The sequence below is a fragment of the Sorex fumeus genome, unplaced genomic scaffold, assembly GCF_029834395.1.
Source record: "Sorex fumeus unplaced genomic scaffold, SorFum_2.1 ptg000044l, whole genome shotgun sequence".
Taxonomy (NCBI): domain Eukaryota; kingdom Metazoa; phylum Chordata; class Mammalia; order Eulipotyphla; family Soricidae; genus Sorex; species Sorex fumeus.
Window position 1 is genome coordinate 2,378,002 of NW_026606101.1, and position 24,913 is coordinate 2,402,914.

General features: G+C 57.1%; 1 protein-coding gene across 2 annotated transcripts; it reads right to left on the minus strand.

Moving 5' to 3' along the window:
* Positions 1–4,731: 4,731 nt before the first annotated feature.
* TTPAL (alpha tocopherol transfer protein like) lies at positions 4,732–12,908 on the minus strand. 2 transcript variants are annotated; one of them, XM_056122117.1, is made up of 4 exons: positions 12,446–12,908; positions 9,272–9,363; positions 6,912–7,022; positions 4,732–5,010 (listed from the first exon to the last, which is right to left on the minus strand). In XM_056122117.1, the coding sequence occupies exons 1-4, from the start codon at positions 12,888–12,890 to the stop codon at positions 4,732–4,734; spliced, it is 927 nt and encodes a 308-aa protein (XP_055978092.1). In that variant the 5' UTR covers positions 12,891–12,908. The 2 variants fall into 2 exon arrangements, with proteins under 2 accessions (XP_055978092.1, XP_055978090.1); XM_056122115.1 differs by having other exon boundaries at positions 9,170–9,363.
* Positions 12,909–24,913: the final 12,005 nt, after the last annotated feature.

Genomic DNA, 24,913 nt, shown 5'->3' on the forward strand with positions numbered 1-24,913 from the left:
ACTGTAGAGAACCAAGGCTTCTTAGAGACGAGAGTGGAGAATCAACCTGAAAAGAAAACTCCCGTGCCTTGGTTCCCTCTAAGCGGAGGTTCACAGGGCCGGAGCAATCGCCTCCTCTCTCTCCTCTGAGGAACAGGCTGAGTCTCTGATCTGCAGCTTCCTCAGAGAAGACTGCCCTGAAGCGCTGGTATGTCACTTCACTGAAGCCACTGGCATGAGGCCTTCTTGCCTAAGACAGTTTTTTTTTTGAGGGGGGGGGGGGTCATACTCAGCAATGCTCAGGGGTCACTCCTGGCTCTGTGCTCAGGAATTACTCCTGGCGGTGCTCAAGGGACCCTATGGGAATGGAACCTGGGTTGGCCTCCTACAAGGCCCTACCCTCTGTGCTATCGCTCCAGCCCCAGGACAGTTTCTTTTTTTTTTTTTCTTTTTGGGTCACACCTGACGATGCACAGGGGTTACTCCTGGCTCTGCACTCAGGAGTTACTCCTGGCGGTGCTCAGGGGACCATATGGGATGCTGGGAATTGAACCCGGGTCGGCCACGTGCTAGGCAAATGCCCTGCCTGCTGTGCTATCTCTCCAGCCCCACAAGACAGTTTCTTAACAGACCCATCGCCTGACTGGGAGTTAACCTTTGTCTTCTCTGCAGGAGGGGCACTCACCCTGTAGAAATTGCCAGAGTTGACCATGCCGTATCCCAGCCAAGCCCCACCAGGAGTCTGGTCTTACCAGGTATTTGTGAAATAAAATGTTTAACTACCACAGTTTGGGGGGCCCACCCAGCAGTACTCAGGGGGTCGTGCATGCCGGGGATCAAACCTGGGCCTCCGAGCTGCAAAGCATGCGCCCCTGCCCTTGGAGCTAGGCCCCCAGTCCTGGACGGACAGCATTTTGCTCTGGAAGTTCCTCCTTGCTTTCCCTCCCTGTTCTGCTGGAGGCCGATACAAACATGAAGCTGCATGGCCGCGCCTGAAGCCTCGAAGGCAAAGGCGACTCTCTCGTCTGCCTCCCTGCTGGACACACCGGGTGGCCCTGGGCAAGCTGCTCCTTTTCCTGAGCCTCTTACTGTCACAGGGGAACCTCCTTGTCCTTCACTGCGTGAAGCGTGAATGAGTCCATGGATGTGACTCGCTTACACGAGTGTGGCCAGCACCTGGGAATCATGGGCAGACGCTGAGAGGACTCAAGGCCAGGACGGGACGTTTGTACCGGGACACGTATGTGTGCCTAGGGCCATCTCTAGGCGTTGTCTCTCGTGGCCCCAGATCTTCAGGGCTCGTTGGCCGAACAGCCACAGCCCCACCATGCCCTCTTGCACCAGGCGGCGTGACACCTCAGAACCTCTCTCCGACTCGGCATTGCCACAAGAGTCCCACACGCATCATCTGCCGGGAGTTTTTATTTCAGACCCAGTCATGCATACTAAAGTGACAAGTTTTCACCACGTGACTTAGAAAATGCACTAGAAAAATAAACTTTTGGTCAAAACACCGACATCGATGAAATTCACCACCTTGTATCCCTACGTTCCAGGCCAAACTGGATTTCAGCTGGGTGGAAGGTGACCGTGGCTGAGATGGGTCCCTCTGTCCCCTCTGCAGCCTGGTGTCAGGGGCTCCGGGCTCCAGGGGGAAACCTCGGGAATCTCCCTTGTGACAGGTTCTCACCCCATCTGCACGGCCGAGCCGCAAGAACCCCCAACACAGCGAGTCCCCTACAAACAAGCCTGCCAAGGGGCAAAAGAGGCCACGCAGCGAGTTGGCAATCGGAAGATCTCCATCGGTGTCACCTCTGTGCCAGCTCCCATGGGCTTTCCTGGGGAATAGGCACTCGCGAGGGACCCTGGGCTTGGTCGCTTGCACTTGGAGCAAACCGCGTGATTCAGTGCTGGGACAGGACCCGGGTCTCGTGCCAGCGTGGCAAGTGCCCCACGGTGGAAACGCTGCCCTGGGCCAAACATTTGAACAGGAGGGACCTGGATCCAGATTTGCCACACGCTGACCTGGGGCCGAGCTGTGTGGCTCCCTGCCATGACTGCTCCCTCTGGCAGGTGTCTGCCCCTCAGACACTCCTGCAGCCTTGGCTAACATCTCTCTTCCTGGACAAAAAAAAAAAAAAAAGCATTTTCTAAGGAAAAACCTAGGGGGCCGGAGAGATAGCACAGCGGGGAGGGTGTTTGCCTTGCACGCGGCCAACCCGGGTTCAATCCCCGGCATCCCATGTGGTCCCCCGAGCACTGCCAGGAGTAATTCCTGAGTGCATGAGCCAGGAGTAACCCCTGAGCATCGCTGGCCCCAAAACACAAACAAAAAAAAAAAAGGAAAAAACCTAAAATGGCTGAAAACTTTAAATGAGGTATAACAATGCCGATGGTGGCATCCATTTCCCGCCCCCCCCAAATGAAAAAGTGTCCCCATGGTTGATCGGAGAACTGGTGGCTATGGCGAACACTTGTCCACTTTGGGGTGATTCTGGAGGGTCCCCGTCTCCAGGATGGCAGGAGAAAGCCCCTTCCTGTCCCCACTTCTCCTTCCAGCCAAAACCATGCATCTGAGGCCTGCGGCTCCCCACGGAGGCAGAAGACCAGAGGGAGCCCGGTTTGGCAGGAGTCAGGGATGCACTCGGTTCTCTCGATTTCCTGCGAAGGAAAACGGGGGCCCGGGAGAGACACAGCACTGCAGGGTGAGGAGGGGGCGCCAGGCACCCCGGAACCTGAGCTGACAAGCTTGGGCCGCTCACAGTGCCGAGTCATTCAAACCTGAATTCCCTAACTAACCCCTCGGGAGAAGACAGAAACCTCCAGCAGCTCCTGCCCGACAGGCCAGGCAGAGCCCTGGAAGCGGGGGGTGGGGGGTGGTGGTGGAGGGCCCCCTCCGAGAGACTCACAGTGTAGGTTCCTGGGGGCTGCAAATTAGGCCAGAACCTCCCCTCGGCTTCCCAGCTGCTGCCCGCTGGGGATGGCGCCCTCCGCTCTGCCCAGCAGGGGCAGCTGCCTTCCAAGCCCTGGCAAAGCGGCAGGGGCCCCTTGATCATCGCCCCGGGAGGCCTGGCTGACAACCAGGAGGGTTCAGCCTCCGACAGCTATGACAGCTCTCTGCTCTGAGCCCAACAAAGTGCCACCCCAGCCAGGAGGCACAAGCCGGGTGCCACCAGCTGTCAGGAGCGGAAGCATCCGTCCCCCGGGCCCCACAGGAAGGCTGGAAACGGGCCTGTCTGGTCGTTTTTCTCGGCGAGCCTCTCTCCACGATAAGCCTGGCACTAAGAAGAGCCAGGGATGCCCTTGTTGAGTTTTTAACTTGTGTGTGTGTGTGTGTGTGTGTGTGTGCATAACAATTCCGTCTGTCTAGCTTGCTGTGTTCCCTCTTGTCCCAGCCTCGTGGGACCTCGGGATCCCCTCCATCCCCAACCCGAGCAGCTGGGTTCTGAGTGCCGGTGGCCTTTGTCCTATTTGGATCTCGCCGCACTGCCTGGTCCTTTAGGTCACATCCAACTTCTCAAGGACCCGTGAGAGCGACTTGCTAGAATTAGCACCGATGAGGCCACCCACTTCTCCAAACGGTTTGTCAAGTGCTACGGGAGGACCAGCCTGCTCACGGCCGAGCGGCCTCTGAATTTCTGAGTCCGGTGGCCCTCCACAGTACCGCTGTCCACCCGGCCCGGCGCATGTTGACAAATCCCTGGTGTGGAAGGAGGGAAACAAACAAGTCAGAGAAAAGCCAGCCTCGAGATCACCTCGCCAGGCCGGGCTCGGGTGGGATTCCTGCCCGGTGTCTAAAGTGCTGAGATGCAGAACTAATACTCGGTCCAGTGCGAGCATCCGGCCCTGCCTGTCTGTCTACGCTGAGAGGACTCGGGCAGGGACTCCGGGCCAGTGTGTCCTTGCAGAGACCGGAAGGCAGCGTGCCCTGTGGGGCGGCCTGTCTCCGCAGGCTGGTCCTAGGGACGGACTCTCACCCTGGAGCCTCCCTGTTCCCCATGGCAGACCAGACAGCGCTGCCCAGTCCCAGGTGTATCCCCATCATTGCTGGAAAGCCCCAGAGTCTTCGAGTGGGCAGGAGCCCAGTGCTCAGTGACCGTCCACCCACTCGGCCACCGGGGGGGGGGGGGGGGTTGGGGGGGGCAGCAGGCCCGATGTCCTCCAGTTGCATCCGACAGGGACGACTGGGAGCCACACCCCCACTCTGGGCCTTGACACAGCGGGGGCCAGAGCCCCCCGGTACTTGAGGTGGGGTGCGGGTCTGCTGAGAACCGGGCTAAGACCGCCCAGGTCGGGGAAACGTCGGGATCTACTGTGCGCTTTGGTCTTGGTGCTGGGCTGTCCTGAGGCTGTCACAGTCACACACGCCGCTCTCCAGTTCCGGACCCCACACTGGCGGCTTCTGGACGGCACAAATCCACAGTAAGGTTCGTGCAAAAGACCAACAGACCCCCCAGTCTCGCGGGTGGCCGCCTCGCTGGCCCGGCCACACTGTTCCTGAGAAGCGTGGTAGACCCTGGGGAGGGGGGCTTTCTCCTGGAATGTGTCACTCCTCGGTGGCCTTTGCTCCGCAATGAAGAACAAAATGCGGTTTCCAGATTGACAGCCAGGATGCCAAATGTTCTGGAATCATCCCTGGGGACGTTCCCCGTGGAGCCATTCGAGGACCTAAGGGTTGACCCCCTCCCGCCCCCCGCCCCAGACAGTTTTGCAAGGAGCAGGACTGACCTTGGACCCCTGCGCCCGCCCCGCCTAGTAGCAGGAGTACAGCTGGGACTTCACGGCCCGCAGGGAGTCGTCACACTGCGCCTCCGCGGCCAGCCCCTCGGGCGGCACAGCCTGGCCCGGCACGGGGTCGCCCGCGGGCACGGCCTGGCAGAACTCTCTCACGAAGTCGTCCTCGGCCGCCAGCAGCACCTCGCTCCAGGAGGAGACGTCGAGCTCTCCGGCCGTGCCCCCGTACTCGTCGGGGAGGATGCTCCGGGGCAGGCTCGCGTGCAGGGAGCTCAGGTCGGACCCGTGGAGGAAAAACTAGGGGAACGGAAGGGAAAGACGCGGCCCTTAGCGCGGCTGCCGCCAGCACACAGGTACCCGCGGAGTAAACAGAGCAGCCTGGCCGGCTGGCACCTCTGCCTTCCCTTAATCCTCTGACGACCCTTAATCCTCAGCCCGGCCCTAGCAGGTGCTGTGGCCCGGGCCGTGAAAATCCCTTCTGGAATTTAGGGGTTCTGGGGTTTGCCTCGCACACAGCCGGCACCTTTGTGATCCCTGGCACCTCGGGGTAGATCTCAGAGCCGAGCTGGGGAGAAGCTCACGGGGCCACTGGGGTGACCGAATCTTCCCCATCTTCCCCCACCCTGCCAATTCCTATAATTTGCTCTCTTCTGGACCTTCTTTTCCTGCCCGGGTTCCCACAGTGGCCTCCCGAGTGGCCCTCCCCACCCCCCCCACCCCGGCCCCATCACATCCCCCTTGGCCCTGCCACTCTGACCGCGCTGAGTACTTCCCGTCAATCAAATTAAAATTCACACATCTCATTAATCTTGCTTTGTTTGGGGGCTGGGCGGGTGAGGGCACACCCAGCAGTGCTCAGGGGTTCCTCCTGGCTCTGCACTCAGGACTTACTCCTGGAGGTGCTTGGGGGAACATAAGGGATGCCAGGGGTCGAACCCAGGTTGGCTGTATGCAGGGCAAGCACCTGACACCCTGTACTATCCCTCTGGCCCCTGATCATCCCGTTAACCTTGCGTGACTTTATAAACTATACAGTGAGATAAAAATCAGGTGGAATGGAAAGGATGAAATAAAAATAAGCCTTTCAAGGAGCAGCAGTAAGGAAACCACCAGAATTCCTTAGCATTTGCCCACCAAATTCCCTTTCCCGCGTTCTTGTACCCGTAAAATCTGACATGGCCTCTCCACGCCCAGATTGGGGTGCCCAGGGCGTGAGCTCGCTGGATGAGCACACATTTACTTGTTGGGGTCCTGGGGTCACTCCCCAGCACCATACACACACAAAAAAAAACAATGAAATTCCACACTACCCAGGTCAGGATTTAATGAAATCAAAATTCAAGTGATTCCCGAGCAGAGAAGTCTTTTTGTTTGGGGGCCACATCCTGCAGTGCTCGGGGCTGACTCCTGGCTCTGCATTCAGGGCTCGCTCTTGACAGGGATCTGGGACCGCATGGGGTCCCAGGGATTGAATCTGGGTCAGACGCGTGCAAGGCAAGTTGCCTGACCCGCAGTGCTGTCTCTCTGGTGCGGAGCAGAGAAATCTTTAGGATAAACATCCTGTCTCTGCTAGCTCTCCTGTCAAAGAATATATCGATAATTTTCGTCTTCATGGAAGGAATGTTCAATTTATTTCATCGGTAACCCTATACCTTCCAAAGCAGTTTGTTACCAGGCAAAATGAATTTCCTAAATGCCACAATAAATGTTCAGGTATCACAAAATAAGGGAGGGAGGAAACAAATTAATAGCACAGTGGTAGGGCGTTTGCCTTGCACACAGCCAACATGGCCGACCCGAGTTCGATTCCTCCGCCCCTCTCGGAGAGCCCGGCAAGCTACCGAGAGTATCTCGCCCGCACGGCAGAGCCTGGCAAGCTCCCCGTGACGTATTCGAGATGCCAGACACAGTAACAACAAAGTCTCCAATGGAGACGTTACTGGGCCCGCTCGAGCAAATCGATGAACAACGGGAGGATGGTGACAGTGATTTTTTGCATCACACCCGGCAATGCACAGGGGTTCCTCCTGGCTCTGTGCTCAGGTATTACTCCTGGAGGTGCTCAGGGGACACTATGGGAGGCTGGGAATCGAACCCGGGTCGGATGCGTGCAGGACAAATACCCTACCCACTGTGCTATCACTCCAGCCCCCAAATTAATTTTTAAAACATCCTAAGTCAAGAGGATCATTACTTACTCTGTTTGCTATTTTCTCCTTCAGAAACGGTTTGATGATGGCAAAGATGCCCTTAAAGATTCGAGGTTCGTTCACGACATGGACTGCCTTGATCCGAATGGGGAAGCCATCCTGGGGAGGGAGGGGAGGAGGGGACAGTCAGAGCGCAGTTAGAGTGTAGGGGGCCCCCGCCCCCTCCTCGTGCAGTCCCTCCTCCCGGCAAGCTTCACTGAGGCCCTGGCCTTGGGTGGGCTCCCTCACAAACAGCCCAAACGGGGGCTAAAGTCAGGGCAAGAGTCCCGGGGTGGGGAGGGGGGGACCCCCGAGCTGCGTTAGGGGTGAGTGTGTCCTCTGGGGCAACACAGCAGCCTGACCTAGGGCGGCGATGTAGCGAACTTCAGACCCTCGGGCCCAGCGCCGTCCACAGACTTCTCAGGAGGAGGTCTCGGACCCAGGCAGGAAAGGGCCCTGAGGACTTCCCTAACTTTAGGACTATTCGGAAGCAGTATATACGGGGAAATTCCCGAGGGAGGGGCGAACTCTGTCACCAGCCAAAACGAGTTTGATTCTGGAACTTTCCCCAAGCCCCCTGGATCATTGTAGAGGACTAGTAAAAAAAAAAACGGGTCCAAAGCCACTTCTCCTGACCCTCATGCGCCAGCCACTCTCTCCTGGGGATGTGTGGAAAGCAGAGGGAAGTCAGCGCACTGGCTCAAAGCACAGTCGCGTGTGGGGGTGACGCTGGTGGGATTCTGTAGCGGGGAGGGCCCCCTCCCCAGCAGTGCGGGGACGCCAGGGCCACCCCAAGGGCGGGTGGGGGTGGGGGTGGGGGTGGGGGGCTCACGTGGGGCCAGGCATACCTCCCCGCCCTCACCCTGGCCATGCTGGAATAGTCGGCCTGGGGCCGGGACAGACTCAAGAGGCCGAGCACGCAGGGGGTGCCAGGTTTGATCCCCAGTGCCACAGTACCACCAGGAACGACCACCAAGCACCAGGCTGGGAGCAGCCCCTGAGCACCACCAGGTGTGTACCCCCTTCCCAATCAAAAACAAAGTCATCGGGGGCTGGGTAGTACAGTGGGTAAGGCACGCGGTCAACCCAGGTTCAGACTCCCAGCACTGGGTCCCCTAAGCTCTCCAGGAGTGAACCCTGAGCACAGAGCCAATAAGCCCTGACAGCCCCAGATGTGGTGCTTTGCACCCCAAGGTATGCACTCAGCCTGGCACGGGCTCTGAAACACTGTGGAATCCACGGGAGGTGCTGTGCGGGGATCAGAGAGATAGCACGGCGGGCGTGGCTCTCACTTTGGGTTCCCTGGGTGCAGCCAGGAGTGAGCCCCAAGCACCTCCCAGGGTGACCCCCAAAGAACCCGAGAAAGGAGAAACGCTGCACCTCTGGGACCCCGACACGCCTGAGACAGCCCCCCACCCCCACGCATGGGTGAGCAGGCGGGAGTATCCGTGGCTCTCTGAGACATGCGCGACGCCTGGCCACAGCCTTGGGGGTCGCTGTACCCCAACCCCCCCAGCCCAGTCTCGGCTGTGTCTGCTCTGAGGACCGCCAGGAGGACTGAGGTCCCTAGAGGCACTTTGCGGGCTGGGACCACCTCGATCTGGAAAGGCAATTCCTGGTCCTGGTGGCTGGTGGGCCCAGACAGACTGGAGACGGGAACCAGATGGACTGTCCAGCTTCTCCTGGTCCCAGCCTGGAGGGCAGGCACGAGCTGTGACCTCAGGCAAAGCACCGTGCGTGCTTGCGTGTGTGTGTGTGTGTGCATGTGTACGTGTGTGCGTGTGTGTGAGATTTCTCCCCTAGTGTTCTACTGATCTGGCCCAGTCTGCAGCCACCTCCAGAGCACAAGGGGGTGTGTGTGTGTGTGTGTGTGTGTGTGTGTGTGTGTGTGTGTGTGATTTTTCCCCTGGTGTTCAACTGACTTGGCCCAATCTGCAGCCACCTCCAGAGCATGGGGGTGTGGGGGTGTGGTCTTCAGCCACCTCCAGAGCACTGCAGCCACCTCCAGAGCATGTATATGTGTGTGTGTGTGTGTGTGTGTGTGTGTGTGTGTTCTCCCCCGGTGTTTGACTGATGTGTGTGTGTGTGACTTCTCCCCTGGTGTCTGACTGATCTGGCCCACTCTGCAGCACGAATCACAGGTGAGCCCTAACGTCTCCCACCTGGAGGCGTGGGAGCTGTGGAGCAGGAGGGGCAGCGGACACGCAGGCGGGCGCTGGGGAAAGCTAAGCCACCCAGCAGAGGCACGCGAGAAACAAGGGCCATACCTGGAGGATGCCAATCACCTTTTTGGCTATAAAAGGGCCGAAATGAGATGCTTTGGACAAGCTCACTCCTTTGTAGTCGGCCAGAATGACAATCCCATTCACCTGGGTTTCTTCAGACTGAATGAGCTTCTCCAGCGTCAAGTAGATGGCTCGGATGTTCTCGGTGATGGGGTAGCTGCTGGGGACCCACCGGTCTGAGGGCAGAAACGGACGGAACGTTAGTGGAGTGAATATCGCGGCTGGAGAGAGGAGCTGGCCTCGAATAGAGTCGGCCCGGGTTTGGTCCCCGGCACCACATACAGTTCCACAAGCACCACTAAGAGTGATCCCCGAGGGGCTGGAGCAATAGCACAATGGGTAGGGTGTTTGCCTTACACACAGCCGACCCACGTTCGATTCCCAGCATCCCATATGGTCCCCCGAGCACTGCCAGGAGTAATCCCTGAGTGCATGAGCCAGGAGTAACTCCTGTGCATTGCCGGGTGTGACCCAAAAAGCTAAAACAAACAAACAAACAAAAGAGTGATCCCCGAGTGCAGAGCCAGGAGGAAGCCCGGAGCACGGCTGCGTGTGCCCCGTCCCAACAGAAAGAAATAGGTGTAAGCAAGTTATGGGGCCAGAGCAAGAGCACAGCAGGTAGGTGGCTTGCCGTGCACATCCACCGACTCATGTTTGATCCCCGGCATCCCTAAGCCCCACCTGGAGTGGAGCCTGAGCCAGGAGTAAGCCCTGAGCATTGCCGGCTGTGGGCCCCCCCAAAACAAAACCAAGTTATCAGACAGGCTGAGCATCTCCTCGTTCAAAGTTGTTCAAAATGGAAAAGGACATGGACCGGAGGGCTCTCGGGCTTGGAGAGGGATCCCTACGCAGCCGTGGGTATTTTTTTTTTTTTTTTTTGCTTTTTGGGTCACACCTGGCGACGGACAGTAATTCCTGGCCCTGCATTCAGGAATTACTCCTGGCGGTGCTCAGGGGACCACATGGGATGCTGGGAATCGAATCCGGGTCAGCCGCGTGCAAGGTCAACGCCCTCCCCGCTGTGCTATCTCTCCTACAAACTACAAACACAGCCGCACTCTCTGGAACGGAAGCTCGATGCAATCCTGCAGCAAATGCATGCCCCCTGCTCTAACTGACCTCTCCCAGGCGGGACCAGCGGGATACTTACCTGAAGCGTAACTCGGCCTCTGAGGCATGGCCCCCGATTTTTAACACATCCCCCCAACACACACACACACGCACACACACACACACACACACACACACACACACACACACACAGGCCCCATGCGGCTGGGCAGAACCCACTGGACTCCTGGTCCCAGATGCCAGCCCAGGGGTCCTTCCTCCTGCGAACTGTCGGAGAGGCTTTTGTTTGTGGAACCTCGTCCCGGGGCCCCCACGCGAGGAGATGGTGGCTCCCTGCAGAGGGAACAGCTCTAGGCCCACTGGCGGCAGGGCGGGGAGCCGGGGACACGGCCGGGAAAGAAAGGCAGCCACGGCGAGGCCGGCCACGCGAGAGACAGCTGGCCGAGGCTGTGTGAGCCCTCCCAGGCCGGTGCGCCCTCCGTCTCTCAGAGAGCCCCTCTCTTCTCTCTGGGAAGAAGACGACAACTTCTTCAAATTTTTCAAACACCTTTCGGCTGTTCTCGATTCTCAAGAAAATCCCAGGGGTTGGAGTGATGGCACCCTTGCACATGGCTGACCTGGGTTCGATTCCCAGCATCGGTGCCCTGAGCACCGCCAGGAGTAATTCCTGAGTGCAGAGCCAGGAGGAACCCCTGAGCATCGCCAGGTGTGACCCAAGAAGCAGAAAGAAAGAAAGAAAGAAAGAAAGAAAGAAAGAAAGGAAGGAAGGAAGGAAGAAAATCCCAGAGAGACCTGCCCCTTTCTTACAAAGAGAAAATACTGCTGTCACGGGAAGCAGACAGTGTGCGGAACCCGCCCCCCACCGCACCTCAGTGGTGCATCCCAAGGGGCAGGGCCAGAAACCCCCCCGTCCCTGACTCTGGCTCTCCTGGACAGGGTGAGTTGGTGGCGAGGGGACCAGAGTTGCTCAACAGATGGGGAAAGTGAGTCCGCTCAACATCAGGAACCACATGAGCCAAGAGGAGAAATCAGTGTGGTCATGTCCGTTCTGCAACATTCCCGAGTTACACATGGGGTGGAGGTGGGGGACAGCAGGAACCCCGCCGGCTGATTTCTAGGGCTCCTGGCCAAGACACCTCCTCGGCATCACTTATTCTGAGGGGCTGAAGCCGACAGTACAGCGGGGAACGCATCTGTCTGCCTTACATGTGGCAGCCCCGGGTTTCACTCGGGGCATCTTACATGAGCCCTGTCAAGAGAGATCCCGAGTGCAGAGCCAGGAGTAAGCTCTGAGCACTGCCGGGTGTGGCCCCAAACTCCAAAATAAATCCACGAGACAAAAGAAAATGAAACAAAAGAAAACTCCCTCGGGGCTGGAGAGATAGCACAGCGGGTAGGGTGTTTGCCTTGCACGTGGCCAGCCCAGGTTCGATTCCCAGCATCCCATATGGTCCCCTGAGCACCGCCAGGAGTAAGTCCTGAGTGCAGAGCCAGGAGTAACCCCTGCGCATCGTCAGGTGTGACCCAAAAAGCAAAACAAAACAAAACAAAACAAAAATATCCTCCCTAAACTGGAAAGTGCCTGAACAGCAGGGAGGTGCACCCGGGGGTCCGGACTGTGGAAAGGCCCAGGAGCAGCTTCCAGAGAGGATGTGGCAAGTGTCTGGGGAGATGCAGGGCAGGGGGACGGTGGCTAGAGTGTCTGGGGGGAAGAGATGGATAGGGAGGGGGACGGGAGGTAAGGGAGGCCCCACCCTCTCCGGCCCAGGAGCCCGGGGGGCTGGGGACACGCAGCCCCTTCCTGCACTGCTCCCTGCCCCTCAGCTACTCAGAGAGGAGGGAGGTATGGCACGGCCCGGTGTGGCAGCCCTGCCTGCGCCCTGAACCAGGAGCAGATGGTCGAGCCCCTCTTGGCGCTCAATGCCAGAAATGCAGAAACAGGGGGTCGAGGCGGGGACTGAAGTGGGTAAATCTGAGATAAGAGGGCCAAGTAACGCTGGGGTAAGGCAACCAGTGGAAGATAAGGGCGCAGATCTAGCCCTGCGCACCCAAGACTGAACCCCCAGCGAAGTGAGAGAAGAAGTGTGTGGTTCAGCAGCGACATATGGGCCCGGGACTGGTGCACACACGCAGACACACCCGGGACAGGTGCACACACACACCCCCGGGCCAGGTGCCCGCGCGTACCTGGGCGGAGGCAGAGCACGGGGCAGCCGCGGGGGTCCGCGTGGGGCAGCACGGTGAGGAAGCCGGACGCCAGCACGTGGCGCAGCGCCGAGGGCCGCAGGTCGGCGAAGACCTCGGGCCAGCTGCGCCGGCAGCCGTGGTAGTTGAGCAGCAGCTGCAGGGCGCGGTCGTAGTCGAACTTGCGGGCGCGGAGGAAGCGCAGCAGGAAGGCGTCGTCCAGCGCCGTGCCCAGGTGCGGGTGCTCCTTGCACACCATGTCGCGCAGGGCCTGCGCGTCCCGCAGCCGCCACTCGGGCTTCTCCTGCAGCTCCTCCCGGGCCCGGGCCACCAGCTCCTCGCTCAGCGAGCACACGTAGGCCGGCGGCGCGCGGCGCGGCGGCAGCTCATGGTCCGAGAGGGACGCGGCCGAGGGGCTGGTTCTCAGGGAGTCGCTTTCCTCGGACATGGGCTCCCGGGAGGCCTGCGGGGGACAGAGGGATGGGAGAGCAGAGCTGGTCACCCCGCGCCCCGCAGTCAGTGGCCGGGGAATGTGTCGGGTCTGAAGGGGCCGTGGGTCCAGTCCCAGCCTGGGCCTGGGGCGCTCCACTAACTCATCACAGATGGGGGCACTGAAGGCTGGGGAGGGGGGCAGCACGTGCCTGCATGCATGAGGTCCCAAGTTGGAATCTCTGCACTGCAAGAAGAAAAAGGAGGGACAGGAGAGATAGCTCAGTGAGGCCTGGCTTTGATCCCCAGCTCCACGGGTCACCCCTGCACCGCTGGGAGCAACCCTGCAACACTGTTGGGGTGCACCCAGAAGACACCCCAAAAAGGTGAATTTAAACAACTTTGAGGGGCCAGAGTGATACAACAGTGGTAAGGGCATTTGCCTCGCATGCAGTTGACATGGGATCGATCCCTGGCATCCCATATGGTCCTCCAGGCACTGCCAGGAGTGATCCCCGAGCATTGCCAGGTGTGGCCCCCAAACCCACTATATACATGGTTGTTTATATAAACAACGTTGGGGGCCAGAGGAATAACACAGACTGGCAGCGAGGCTCTGAGTGCCTGCCCGCACGCATATCCTGAGCTCCCAGTGCCCACGTGTGCAGATCTGCCATCCCGGCACCATGAAGGGTCACCACCCCCAGCGGGCACTGTCAATGGCTGGAAGCGCCGCGTACAGGAGAGCAGACCTCAGTGGGCACTGGACCTGAGGGGTGGCCCCAGGGACTGCACAGCCAGGCTGTGGGGTGTGGGTCACCCCCCACCCCCACCCCCGTCACGACAACATCAACCACGGGAACAACAGAGGCAAGAGGGCAGGGGTGGGGGCGGAACTATGAAACAAACTGAAAAATGAACTGATTAGTTGTGTTTTGAGACAGACAGGATAGTGGGTATGGTGCCTCCCTGGCACACAGCCCACACAAGTTCAATACCGGATGTACCAAGGAGTGATAACTGAGCAGAGAGCCAGGAGGAGTAAGCCCTCACCCGGACCCCACGCCAGGCTGTTTCACTCGGGGCACCCTAGCGGGGGGCGGGTGAGGCCCCTCCCCACCCCGAGGGATCCAGTCCCGGCAGCCGAAAACCTCCAGAACCCAACCGCCGCCACGTTCAAGGCTGCTCCCCACACGCTTGGGCCAAGCCTCACCCACAAGTGAACCTTTCCCCAGACCGTGAGACACTTCATAGGACACACTCTACCCATACTCCAAGAGCACTGCACCACATCTGATGGGGTTCAAAGTAGGAGGCAACCAACCTTAGAGGGAAATATATTATTTCGGTTCTGCTTTGGGGGTTTGGAATGGAAACACCCAAAATATGGTGGTGGGAAGGTGGAATGGTGGTGGGATTGGTGTTTGAATATTATGTGCAATCAAATACTGTGAACTACTTCATAAAATTAAAAAAAAAAATGAACTGAAAACATTCCGATGGGCAGAAACACAAAACTGGGTACTTGGGAGGTGCTGGTGAGGCCCCTGCCATAGCCTCACCGGGGGCAGCTGGTCACTGTCCACTCAAGCTAAAGCCACACGCTCCTGTGCGCCACTTTCCATCTCGGAGACATAGGCTGGCACGTGCAAAGCTAACTGGTGTGAGCACTGGGTACTGAGCACTGGCTAGAACGGCGAGCGGGAACACTTAAGCCGCGTGCCAGTGACGTGCCTTGAAGTCAGCAGAGAAAGGGGACGCGCGCGTCAGTCACAAAAAGGAACGAGGCAGATGAGCAGGAAGCAGCACGAGAAAAACGGGTGCCCAAGAGTGTAAACACAATGGCATTTAGGTTTTTGAAATATCCTTCTGTAGTTGCGATAGCACAGCGGGTGGGGCGTTTGCCTTGCACGCAACCCACGGGGCCGACCCAAGTTCAATTCCTCCTCCCTTCTCGAAGAGCCTGGCAAGCTACTGAGAGTATCTCGCCCACACGGCAAAGCCTGGCAAGCAACCAGTGACGTATTCGATATGCCAAACACAGTAACAAGTCTCACAATGATGGAGACGTTACCGGGCCCGCTCAAGCAAATCGATGAACAATGGGAGGACAGTGCTACAGTGCTTGTGTGGCTTCCGCCAGGCACCATCTTGGTGTACCAACAGCCTGGTCCAGAGACGCCCAGTTGAATCCCCAAATAGATTAGTGCCCTACCGAGATGTCTCTGGAACCCAAGCATCTACAATCTAGGATCCCAGAAGTGTGCAGCTGCTTTGCGGTCGGGTGAACGCTAATGATATTCAAAATGAGGGGCTGGAGAGAGAGCACAGCGGGTAGGGCGTTTGCCTTGCAAGCGGCCGACATGGTCGACCTGAGTTCGATTCTTCCGCTCCTCTCGGAGTGCCCGGCAAGCTACCGAGAGTATCTCGCCCACACGGCAGAGCCTGGCAAGCTCCCCGTGACGTATTCGATATGCCAAACACAGTAACAAGTGTCACAATGGAGATGTTAGAGGGCCCGCTCGAGCAAATCGATGAACAATGGGAGGACAGTGACAGTGAGTCAAAATTGAGCAATGGAAAATAATGGAAAATAGTGTCTGCCCCTGGCAGGCAGGCTTGAATGGGAGTGGGAAAATTCGGGCAAAACATAATGCACCCAAAGCAGAGAGAGTGAGTATTGGGGAAACTGTCTGCCATAGAGGCAGGGTGAGGACTAGGGGGTAAGGGACCACTGGGGACACTGGTGGTGGGGAATGTGCCTTGGTGGAGGGATGGGTGCTCGATCATAGTATGGCTGAATCTCAAACATGAAAGCTTCGTAACTGTATCTCACGGTGATGCAATAAAATAAGAAATAAAATAAAGTATCCTTGTGTATGTGCCGAAACGTCTGGAGGCGAGGGAGGGAGGAGACCGCAGGGGGGTGTCTCAGAGGCCTCTTCCTGCGGTAGGAAGAGGCCATGATTAGACGTGCTGGGGGGGAGGGAGCCGTCCAGGAACCCAGCACCCACCCCCACCTTTCATACTGTCAGGTGATGTGACTGTCTGGAACGGAGGCACCTGAGAGAGCCTGGCAGACAGGCCTGTCTGGAAGCCCCCCCACCCCCCACCGACTTCCCCAGCAGATCCCCTGCCCACTTTCCAGCTTATCTCCTGACCTCACCCCGGCATCAGCTTCTTGGAAGATTGACAAGTATCGCCCAAGGAAAGACCAGGTTGGAGGAACGGTCCAACGTCGACCTCACCACTCTGCCCCTTCCCCAGCAGGGGCTGTCTGGGGGTAGGGAGCATCACAGAGCCAGGGACCAGGGTCTGTCCTTCAAATGCGTGGGTCGGGTCTGCCCTCTCCATTGCTCCTCACTGACCTCCAGCCGTCCCCTCCTTCCCAGGTGTGAGCACCTCCTGGGCATGCCCTGCCCCCTCCAGCTGGCATGCTCGGCCTCGAGACCCCACCCCAGCGATGCTGAGTCACCCCGAAGTCACTAGACACCACTTGACTGAGTCCACGAATTCTGAGCCCTGCCACTTGCCAGGCCCCTCGGGACAGGGGCTGCAGAGTGAGCCACGGGGAACTCCCAGCTTCACTGAACCTACGTCTGGGATCGAGACTGACCCGGAGCAAAACAGAGCACAGAATCTGCTAGAAGGAAATGGTGTGGAGAGAAAGCGAGCAGGGCGTGGGGCAGGACAGACCTGGAGACTGAACGGCCTGTGCGTGTGTGTGTGCATGTGCGTGTGTGCGCGTGTGCTGTGGCTCCTAGTCCTCATACGCAAAAAGCCAGCACTCCCCTGGACCCCCGGTGTTGAGATTTGAAACAGGGTGGTCACAGGGAGTGGGAGATGGTCAAGTGGTCAAAGCGCCTTCTCAGCGTGAGGCCGCGAGCTGCACCCCCGGTGCTACCACGTGCTGACCCCATCAGCCCCCGCGGCCTTCGTCTTGAGATCCTGGGACCTCGGCCAGATGCGAGCGGGCACAACTGAAGGGTGCGACCCCCACCCAGCACGACAACTGAAGATGGGCAGGCACTCTGGCCAGGAGCACCACAAGGGCCCCTGCCCCGTATGCCCACCAGAGAGAGCTGGAGCACACGGGGGAGGTGGGGGGAGACACGTGTGTGCATGCAATCACCACTGCTAAACACGTGAGAATTGTGTGAGACCCCAGACCCTGGGAACTGCACCAACAGCTGAGGTGGTGAGGCCCCCATGGGCAGGCAGTGCTGAGGACGCAGGTGGAGAAGCTGCCGGAAGAACGTGCAGTGTACGAGGCAGAGACCCGCAAGGCGGCTCTGGGGCTCAGGCAAAAAATAAGGTGGACAACATCGAGAGGTGAATATATATCTGCGCCCACCCCTACACACTTCTTTGGGCAGGGGTGGGGGGCACACCCAATGGTGCTCAGGGGCCTTTCCTGGCACGGTGCTTGGAGGATGAGGCGGTGCTGGGGACTGAACCTGCGTGTCCCACATGCCAACTGTGCGCCTATGCCACCTTCCCAGTTCTGGGAGGAGCCTCCCCCTTCTCCCCCTCGACACCCCAGTCTCATGTTAAGCGGCTTTATGGGCACAGCGGGGATTCTGAATCCCCCTCTATGTCTGGAAGCCGTGTTGGAGGGTTTTGAGGTTGAGGACATAATGTGGTTTTTTGGGTCACACCCGGCGATGCACAGGGGTCGCTCTTGGTGGTGCTTGGAAGATCGCATGGGATGCTGGGAATCGAACCCGGGTTGGTCTTGTGCAAGGCAAATGCCCTACCCGCTGTGCTATAGCTCCAGCCCCTGATGTGTCTTTTTATGTAATTATCTGTTGGCGCCAGGAATGGAACTCTGAGCCTCACACATGCAAGATGGGCCCTGCCCTGCGGCTCAGCTGCCAGTCCGACTGCTGCAAAGGTGCACTGAGCTGGTGTGGGCAGGGCAGGGGGTGAGCACCACACAGACACCACTTCAAGGCGCCGGTCACAGCCCCCGGGGAGAAGCTGGTTCCTGACACAGGAAGCCCGCTTCTGCTGCCGCCTGCCAGGTTCGGGGACCGCTTGGTGGTCAGGCACTTCCCCCATCTCATCACTGTGGGCGTTTGTGGGCCCACATCCTGTCTCACACTCATCACCCCAGAGCCAGCACTGAGCTGGGCGTCATAGGCGTTGTGGGCATGCCAGGACTCTCTGGGGGATGAGTTGCACCCGCCTGGGGATGGGATGGAGAGGAACGGGAGTCACCCCAGGGAATGGCATCACCCCAAAGAATGGAGTCACCCCAAGGAATGGCATCACCCCGAGGAACAGCATCACCCCGAGGAATGGAGTCACCCAAGGAACAGCATCACCCCAAGGAACAGCATCCCCCAGGGCCCCACGGGCTGCTGTCTCTGCGACTGTCCCCAGCGACGCCGGCGTGGGCTCAGGGGGCTCAGGGTCTGCTCCTGCATTCTGTGCTGGTGCCCTCTCACCGGGTCCTGGCTCCAAGCACCCACCCCCCCACCTGCCCCGCAGCCTCCGCGCCCTGTGCACGCCGGCCCGACCAGTGGCCCCCACTGACCAGCCGCCTCATCCGTGTCGGAGCCCGTCTGGGATCTCGCCTGTTCGCCCCCCCACCAGACCACTGGCCACGCTCCCGGGGAAGCCCCCTGCCCCGGGTTGGCTCGCCCAGGCACCGGCTTCCCCCCCACCCGCTTTGAGGGGCCGCAGGGCCGCCCCCTGCACGCCCCCAGCCGCCGCCCCCGGGGACCCCGGCCCCCGCCCGCCCGCCGCGACGCCCCCGCTTCCGGCCTGCCCCCTCCCCGGGCCCCCGGTCGGGCTCGCGGGCACTCACCGGCCCCGGCTACGGGGCGGAGCGCGGGTCACGCGGCGGCGGCGGGAGCCTCGGCGGCAGCGCGCGCACCTGCGACCCGCACCCCCGCCCGGCCGGTCCGGGCCCTCGCGCCGGAAGTGACGTCCGGGCCGGGGCGGGGCGCGCGGGGGGCTGCGCCTGGGCGGCGCCCGGCGCCTCCGAGCGGCCTCTGGCGCCACCTGGCGGCCAGGGGTCTGCGCGCAGGGCCGCAGCCGTGTCCCTGGGTCCCCTTGGGGAGCTTGCCTCTGTGTGTGTGTGTATGTGTGTGTGTGTGTGTCTGTATGTCTTTGTCTGTGTGTCTGTCTGTGTGTCTTTGTGGGTCTGTGTCTATGTGTCCGTGTCTCTGTGTGTGTGTCTCTATTTCTCTTGTGTGTCTGTGTCTGTGTGTCAGTGTGTGTCTGTATGTCTGTGTGTGTGAGTGTGTGTATGTGTGTGTTGGGGGGGTGCTCCTCTCTGAGTTCCCGGGGGGCGGGGCAGTGTGTGTGTGACTATGTGTGCCCTTGTGTATGTCTCTGTGTGTCTGTGTGTGTCTCTGTGTGTCTGTGTGTCTTTGTGTATCTGTATGTGTGTCTGTGTGTGCCTCTATTTCTCTTGTGTGTCTGTGTCTGTGTGTGTCTGTGTGTGTGTCTTTGTGTGTCTCTATTTCTCTTGTGTGTCTGTGTGTCTCTATTTTTCTTGTGTGTCTGTGTGTGTCTCTGTGTGTGCCTGTATGTGTCTGTGTGTATATCTGTGTGTGTGAGTGTGTGTATGTGTGTGTTGGGTGGGGTGCTCCTCTCTGAGATCCTGGGGGCGGGGCAGTGTGTGTATGTGACTATGTGTGCCTATGTGTGTGTCTCTGTGTGTCTCTGTGTGTGTGTGTGTGTGTGCGTGTGTGGTGGTGGTGCTCCTCCCTGAGATTCTGGGGGTTGGGAGATCCAGGGCATCCTGAGATTCCGGGGGTCCGGGCTCACTGACCTAGCTTTAGCAGAGTTGTCTAGACCAAGTCTCCCTTCTTCCATCTAGAGTTTTCTGAGGCTCTAGAACCTGGAGTCAATCAGTGGTTCCAGCTTTCGGGTTTTTGAAGTCCCCTTCAGAATGTGGTGGCTTGAGAGCTGGATGGATAGCACCGTGGGGAGGGCACTTGCCTTGTGATCGACCCTGGTTTATTTCCAGTGTCCCCTGTGGTCTCTCGAGATTACCAGTAGTGACACCTGAGTGCATGGTGCAGAACCAGGGTCCACCGTCGGGTGTGACCCCCCACCCCACCACACACAAAACCAAAAATCGGTGGTTTGAGGGACAGGGGGGATAGTACAGTGGGTAGGGTCTTTGGTTTGCACCAAGTCGACCAGGGTTCAATTCCAGTTTCCACTGAGATTCTCTCAGATTGATTCCTGAACACAGAGCCCTAAATTCAAGTCAACGGCTACTTATTTTTTGCATTGGAGCTTGTGTGAGATCCTCTGGAGAACCCAGAATAAAATCCTTCTCAAAATCCTTAGTCAAAGTCGCAAAGTTCCTTTTGCCATAGACAGTATTCGTAGGTTCCATAGATTAGAATGGGAACATCCTTGGGGTGTCATTATTCAACTTTTCACAATCCGGTCACCCTAAATCCTAAAGCTAAGAGATCTTGGTTGGGTCAGTCAAACTTCACAGTCGCTCTTTCCCCTGAAACAAAAAGGTGATGAGGAGAACTCATGAGAAGAAGCCCTTGCCACGGGCTCCCCGAGTGACAGATGGAATGGCCGGTGGTGAGAGAGAGGAACCCATCGGAATCATGCTGCAGGAGGCTCTAGGGTAACCCCCATCATCAGCCCAGACCCTGGGCCCAGAGTCCAGTCTGCAACCCCACATCAGAACCTGGTTCAAGCCCAGGGGTGGGTTGGGGGTGGGGTAGACTCAGAGACGCCCAGATCCATCCTGTAATCAAGGACCATTATTATTATTGTTATTATTGCTTTTTGGGTCACACCCGGCATTGCACAGGGGTTACTCCTGGCTCATCACTCAGGAATTACTCCTGGCGGTGCTCAGGGGACCGTATGGGATGCTGGGAATCGAACCTGGGTCGGCCGCGTGCAAATCAAATGCCCTACCCGCTGTGCTATCACTCCAGTCCCGAGGGCCATTATTTTTAAGTTCTTCCTGGTGCTAAATTTCATAGAACTAAATTATTTCAGCATTTGAAAAAGTCTCAAATGAACCACTAATAACACTAGGCTGGAGTGATAGCACAGTGGTAGGGCGTTTGCCTTGAGCACAGCCCGCCTGGCCGAGCCGGGTTCAATTCCTCAGCCCCTCTTGGAGAGCCAGGCAAGCTACTGAGAGTATCTCGCCTGCACGGCAAAGCCTGGCAAGCTACCCGTGACGTCTTCGATATGCCAAACACAGTAACAAGAAGTCTCATGATGGAGAAGTTACTGGGCCCTGCTCGAACAAATCGATGAACAACGGGAGGACAGTGACAGTGACAACAGTAGGTGGAAATATAGCCAGTAACAATTTTTTTTTGACAATCCCATTGCTTTGAATACCTTAGTATGGTCTTTTTTTATTTTTCTTTTTAGGTCACACCCAGCGATGCACAGGGGTTACTCCTGGCTCATGCACTCAGAAATTACTCCTGGCAGTGCTCAGGGGACCATATGGGATGCTGGGAATCGAACCCGGGTTGACTGCGAGCAAGACAAATGCCCTACCCGCAGTGCTATCGCTCCAGTCCCACCTGAGTATGGTCTTATGTGCAAGCCAGAATGGTCCCATTTACAGATGCAGAATTGAAAGTCAAGGAGGGAAATTCACTGCTCCAGGTGACAGAATGGGATTTGAACCCTGGCCTGTCTGCTGCCACAGCCCTGTTCTTTACTTGGCCTGAGAGGTCATGTAGACCTGCCTCTTTGTTCTTGTGTTTTGTTTGTTTTGCTGGGGGGCCGCACTCGGCAGTGCTCAAGGCTCCCTGCTGGCTCTGTGCTGGAGGATCACTCCTGGTGAGTGAGGCCGGGAAACACTCTGGGCTCAGTGACCTGCCCCTTGTTTTTACAGCTTGGGAAACTAGGTCAGAGAAGAAGAAATTGTTCACACAGTGACCCCGCGGGCGCACTAGAACTTGAAGTTCTCTTTCTTCTACTTGTTTGCTCGGACGCTCAGAAGTCTCACATTCTGAAGTTTTGCTTGTAAGTGGATAGACATGGAGAGTATCAGGCTGAGTGACACGAGTCAGGAGAGGGGCAGACCTAGAATGTCTGTCATTTGTGGGATATAAAAAAGAAAAAAACATAATCTCAGCTAACGTCCAAGGACAGAATAAACAGGAGCCTGGAGGACTGGCCATTGGTTGGAAGCTTGCCACAAGTATGTGGGGAGCAAAGGGCATTTAGGATAGAGGAACCACTATGATAATAATATTGAAAACGGTTACTCTAGATGGGAGCTGAGTGCTGAGAGTAGGTAAAGGGATATGCATGAAAACCTTTCAGTTTTCTGTATTGCGAACCATAGTCCCCAAAGGGGGGAGGGGAGTGGAGAGAGAGAGAGAGAGACAGAGACAGAGACAGAGATAGAGACAGACAGAGACAGAGAGACAGAGAGAGACAGACAGAGGAAGGGGAAAGGTCTGTTGTAGGCATGTGAGTGGAAGGGTAACTGGGGACATTGGTGGTGGGAAGTGTATACTCGTGAAGGGATGGGTGTTGAAACATTGTAGGACTAAAACCCAATCATGCACAACTTTGTAATTGTGTATCTCGTGGTGATTCCATTAAAAAATTAATTAACAATCACCACCACAACAAAAGTACCACATTCTGAACTATCTTCATTAGGACCCGTTTCCTTGGGTGTAAAATAGAGGACAGTGTGTGTGTCTCTCTCTCTCTTTTTTTTTTTTTTTTTGCTTTTTGGGTCACACCCAGCAATGCACAGGGGTTACTCCTGCCTCTGCACTCAGGAATTACTCCCAGCAGAGCCTGGGGGAACCATATGGGATGCTGAGAATCGAACCCGGGTCGGCCACATGCAAGGCAAATGCCCTGCCTGCTGTGCTATCGCTCCAGCCCTGAGACAGAGTCTCCTGCTAAGAGGATTCCTAGTCACATGGCCTGGGTAGCACCCAGGTACGCGGCTTCATGAAATATCTGTGAGCTAGTTATGATACCACCCTTGGGAGCTGAAAGGGTGCCAGAAAGAGGGGGCTCTTGCCCTGGTTTGGAGGATTCCAAACATCCCCACTCACTCTCTGAGGAGAGAAGCCTGAGCTTTGGGTCTGTGTGGGAGGGCACCATGGAACTGTGTTCAGGGCCTGAGCTCGGTGAAAGGCTTAGACCAGCTCTGGAGCTGACGCCAAGGCAGGCTCACTCAGGAGCACTGCGCTGCGGGGCGCGGTTTCTCCACCCAGCACTGATGACATTAAGCACCGCATCAGTCTTGTGCAGGGTGGTGAGGCAGTTCTGTACATGACCAGGTGCTCATGGCATCCTCTGCCACCACCCACTAGATGACAGTAGCACCCCACACATAGAGTGTTGGAACAAATAAACAAAAAAGTCTCCAGACACGGCCATCTGTGACTTGGGCACCATAACTGGCCCCAGCGGAGAGGGCTGCTGTTCTGGGCCACCCTGTAGGAATCAAACTCGGGTCCTGGGGCCAGAGTCTGTGCTCCTGGCCGCTGGGTCTCTCTCCAGCACTTGAGGATTCTGAAAGGACCAAGTTCCTTCCAGAACAGGCTGTGGGTTGAGGAGAAACTGCTGGGAAGGACATGAGATGTGAACAGGAAATGGAAAGTCAAGCAAGGAGAAAGGCTCTCTGGTTGGGGCGCAGAGGCAGACACGGTCAGAGAAGAAACCATCTTTTATTTGATGACAGAGGAACAATGCAGAGCCTGGTGAGGCTAGAACACAGCCAGCCTGCCAGACAGAGAGACCAACATCCCTACAATAGGAAAAGCATTCTGGAAAGACTTTGAAAAGTGTAATACACTAAAGAACCTTCGTTAAGAAGAATATAAGATAAAAAGACGAGGGCTGGAGCGATGATAGTACAGCGGGTAGGGCGTTTGCCTTACATGTGGCCGACTGGGGTTCGATTCCCAACATCCCATATGGTCCCCTGAGCACCACCAGGAGTAATTCCTGAGTACAAATCCAGGAATAACTCCTGTGCATCTTGGGATGTGACCCCAAAAACCATATATATATATACACACATATATATACACACACACATATATATGTATATATATATATATCAGAATTAGGAAAATTCAGAAATGAGGTGACAACCCGTGGCAGTGCTAGAGAGAAAAGGAACATATATTAAATTTAAAAATTTTGAAAATAAGGCTGGAGAGGGAGTATGGGGGTGCAGGGGTTAAAGGCCTTGCCTGCAGCCAACCTTGGTTGACTTCCCAGCACCATATATGGTCCCCTGAGCTTCTTCAGGAGTGATACCTGAGCACAGAGCCAGGAGTAACCCCTGAGCACTGAGCAGTGCCAGGTGTGGCCCGAACCTCCACCCTTCAGAAAAGTAGAATCAAATGACATAAAAGAACTTGAGGGCCAGTAAGATAGCCCAGTGGGCTGAGCCCTTGTTTGTATGCAGGAGACCTGGGTCTGATTCCCAGTAGTGCATGGTCCCTGACTTCTGATGGGGCACGACTAGATATTGCTTGATTAATTCTAGCCCTTGAGTGCTTTGCAGAGAGCTGGGGTTGTTCTTGAGCACCACTGTCCATAGCCAAATAATCACTTAATCACTTAATCACTTAATCCCCGTTATTCATCGATTTACTCAAGCGGGTGCCAGTAACGTCTCCATTCATCCCGGTTGCGTGCTAGCGTAGCCCAGTGGTATCTGTTCGTTCTAGGAACATGCAGAGCCTCAAACCGATCATTCAGGGTCTTGACGAAGAAGTCTGACCATCTTATAGGTGGGCGTCCACGTGATCTTTTGATGTCCCGTGGAATCCAATCAGTAATGGCTCTAGTCCAGCGGTTGTCTGTAAACCTCATCACGTGTCCAGCCCATCTGATTTTTGATGCCTTGGCAAATGAGACAGCGTCCCTGATTCTTGAGCGTTGACGAAGATCAGAACTCCGGATACTATCTCTCATTTGAGTGAATCGTGATATTCCAAGCATAGCTCTTTCGATTCCTCTTTGAGAGACCCGAATAGCGTTCTCATCCTGTTTTCGTAGGGTCCAGGTCTCTGAGGCATATGTTAATGCAGGAAG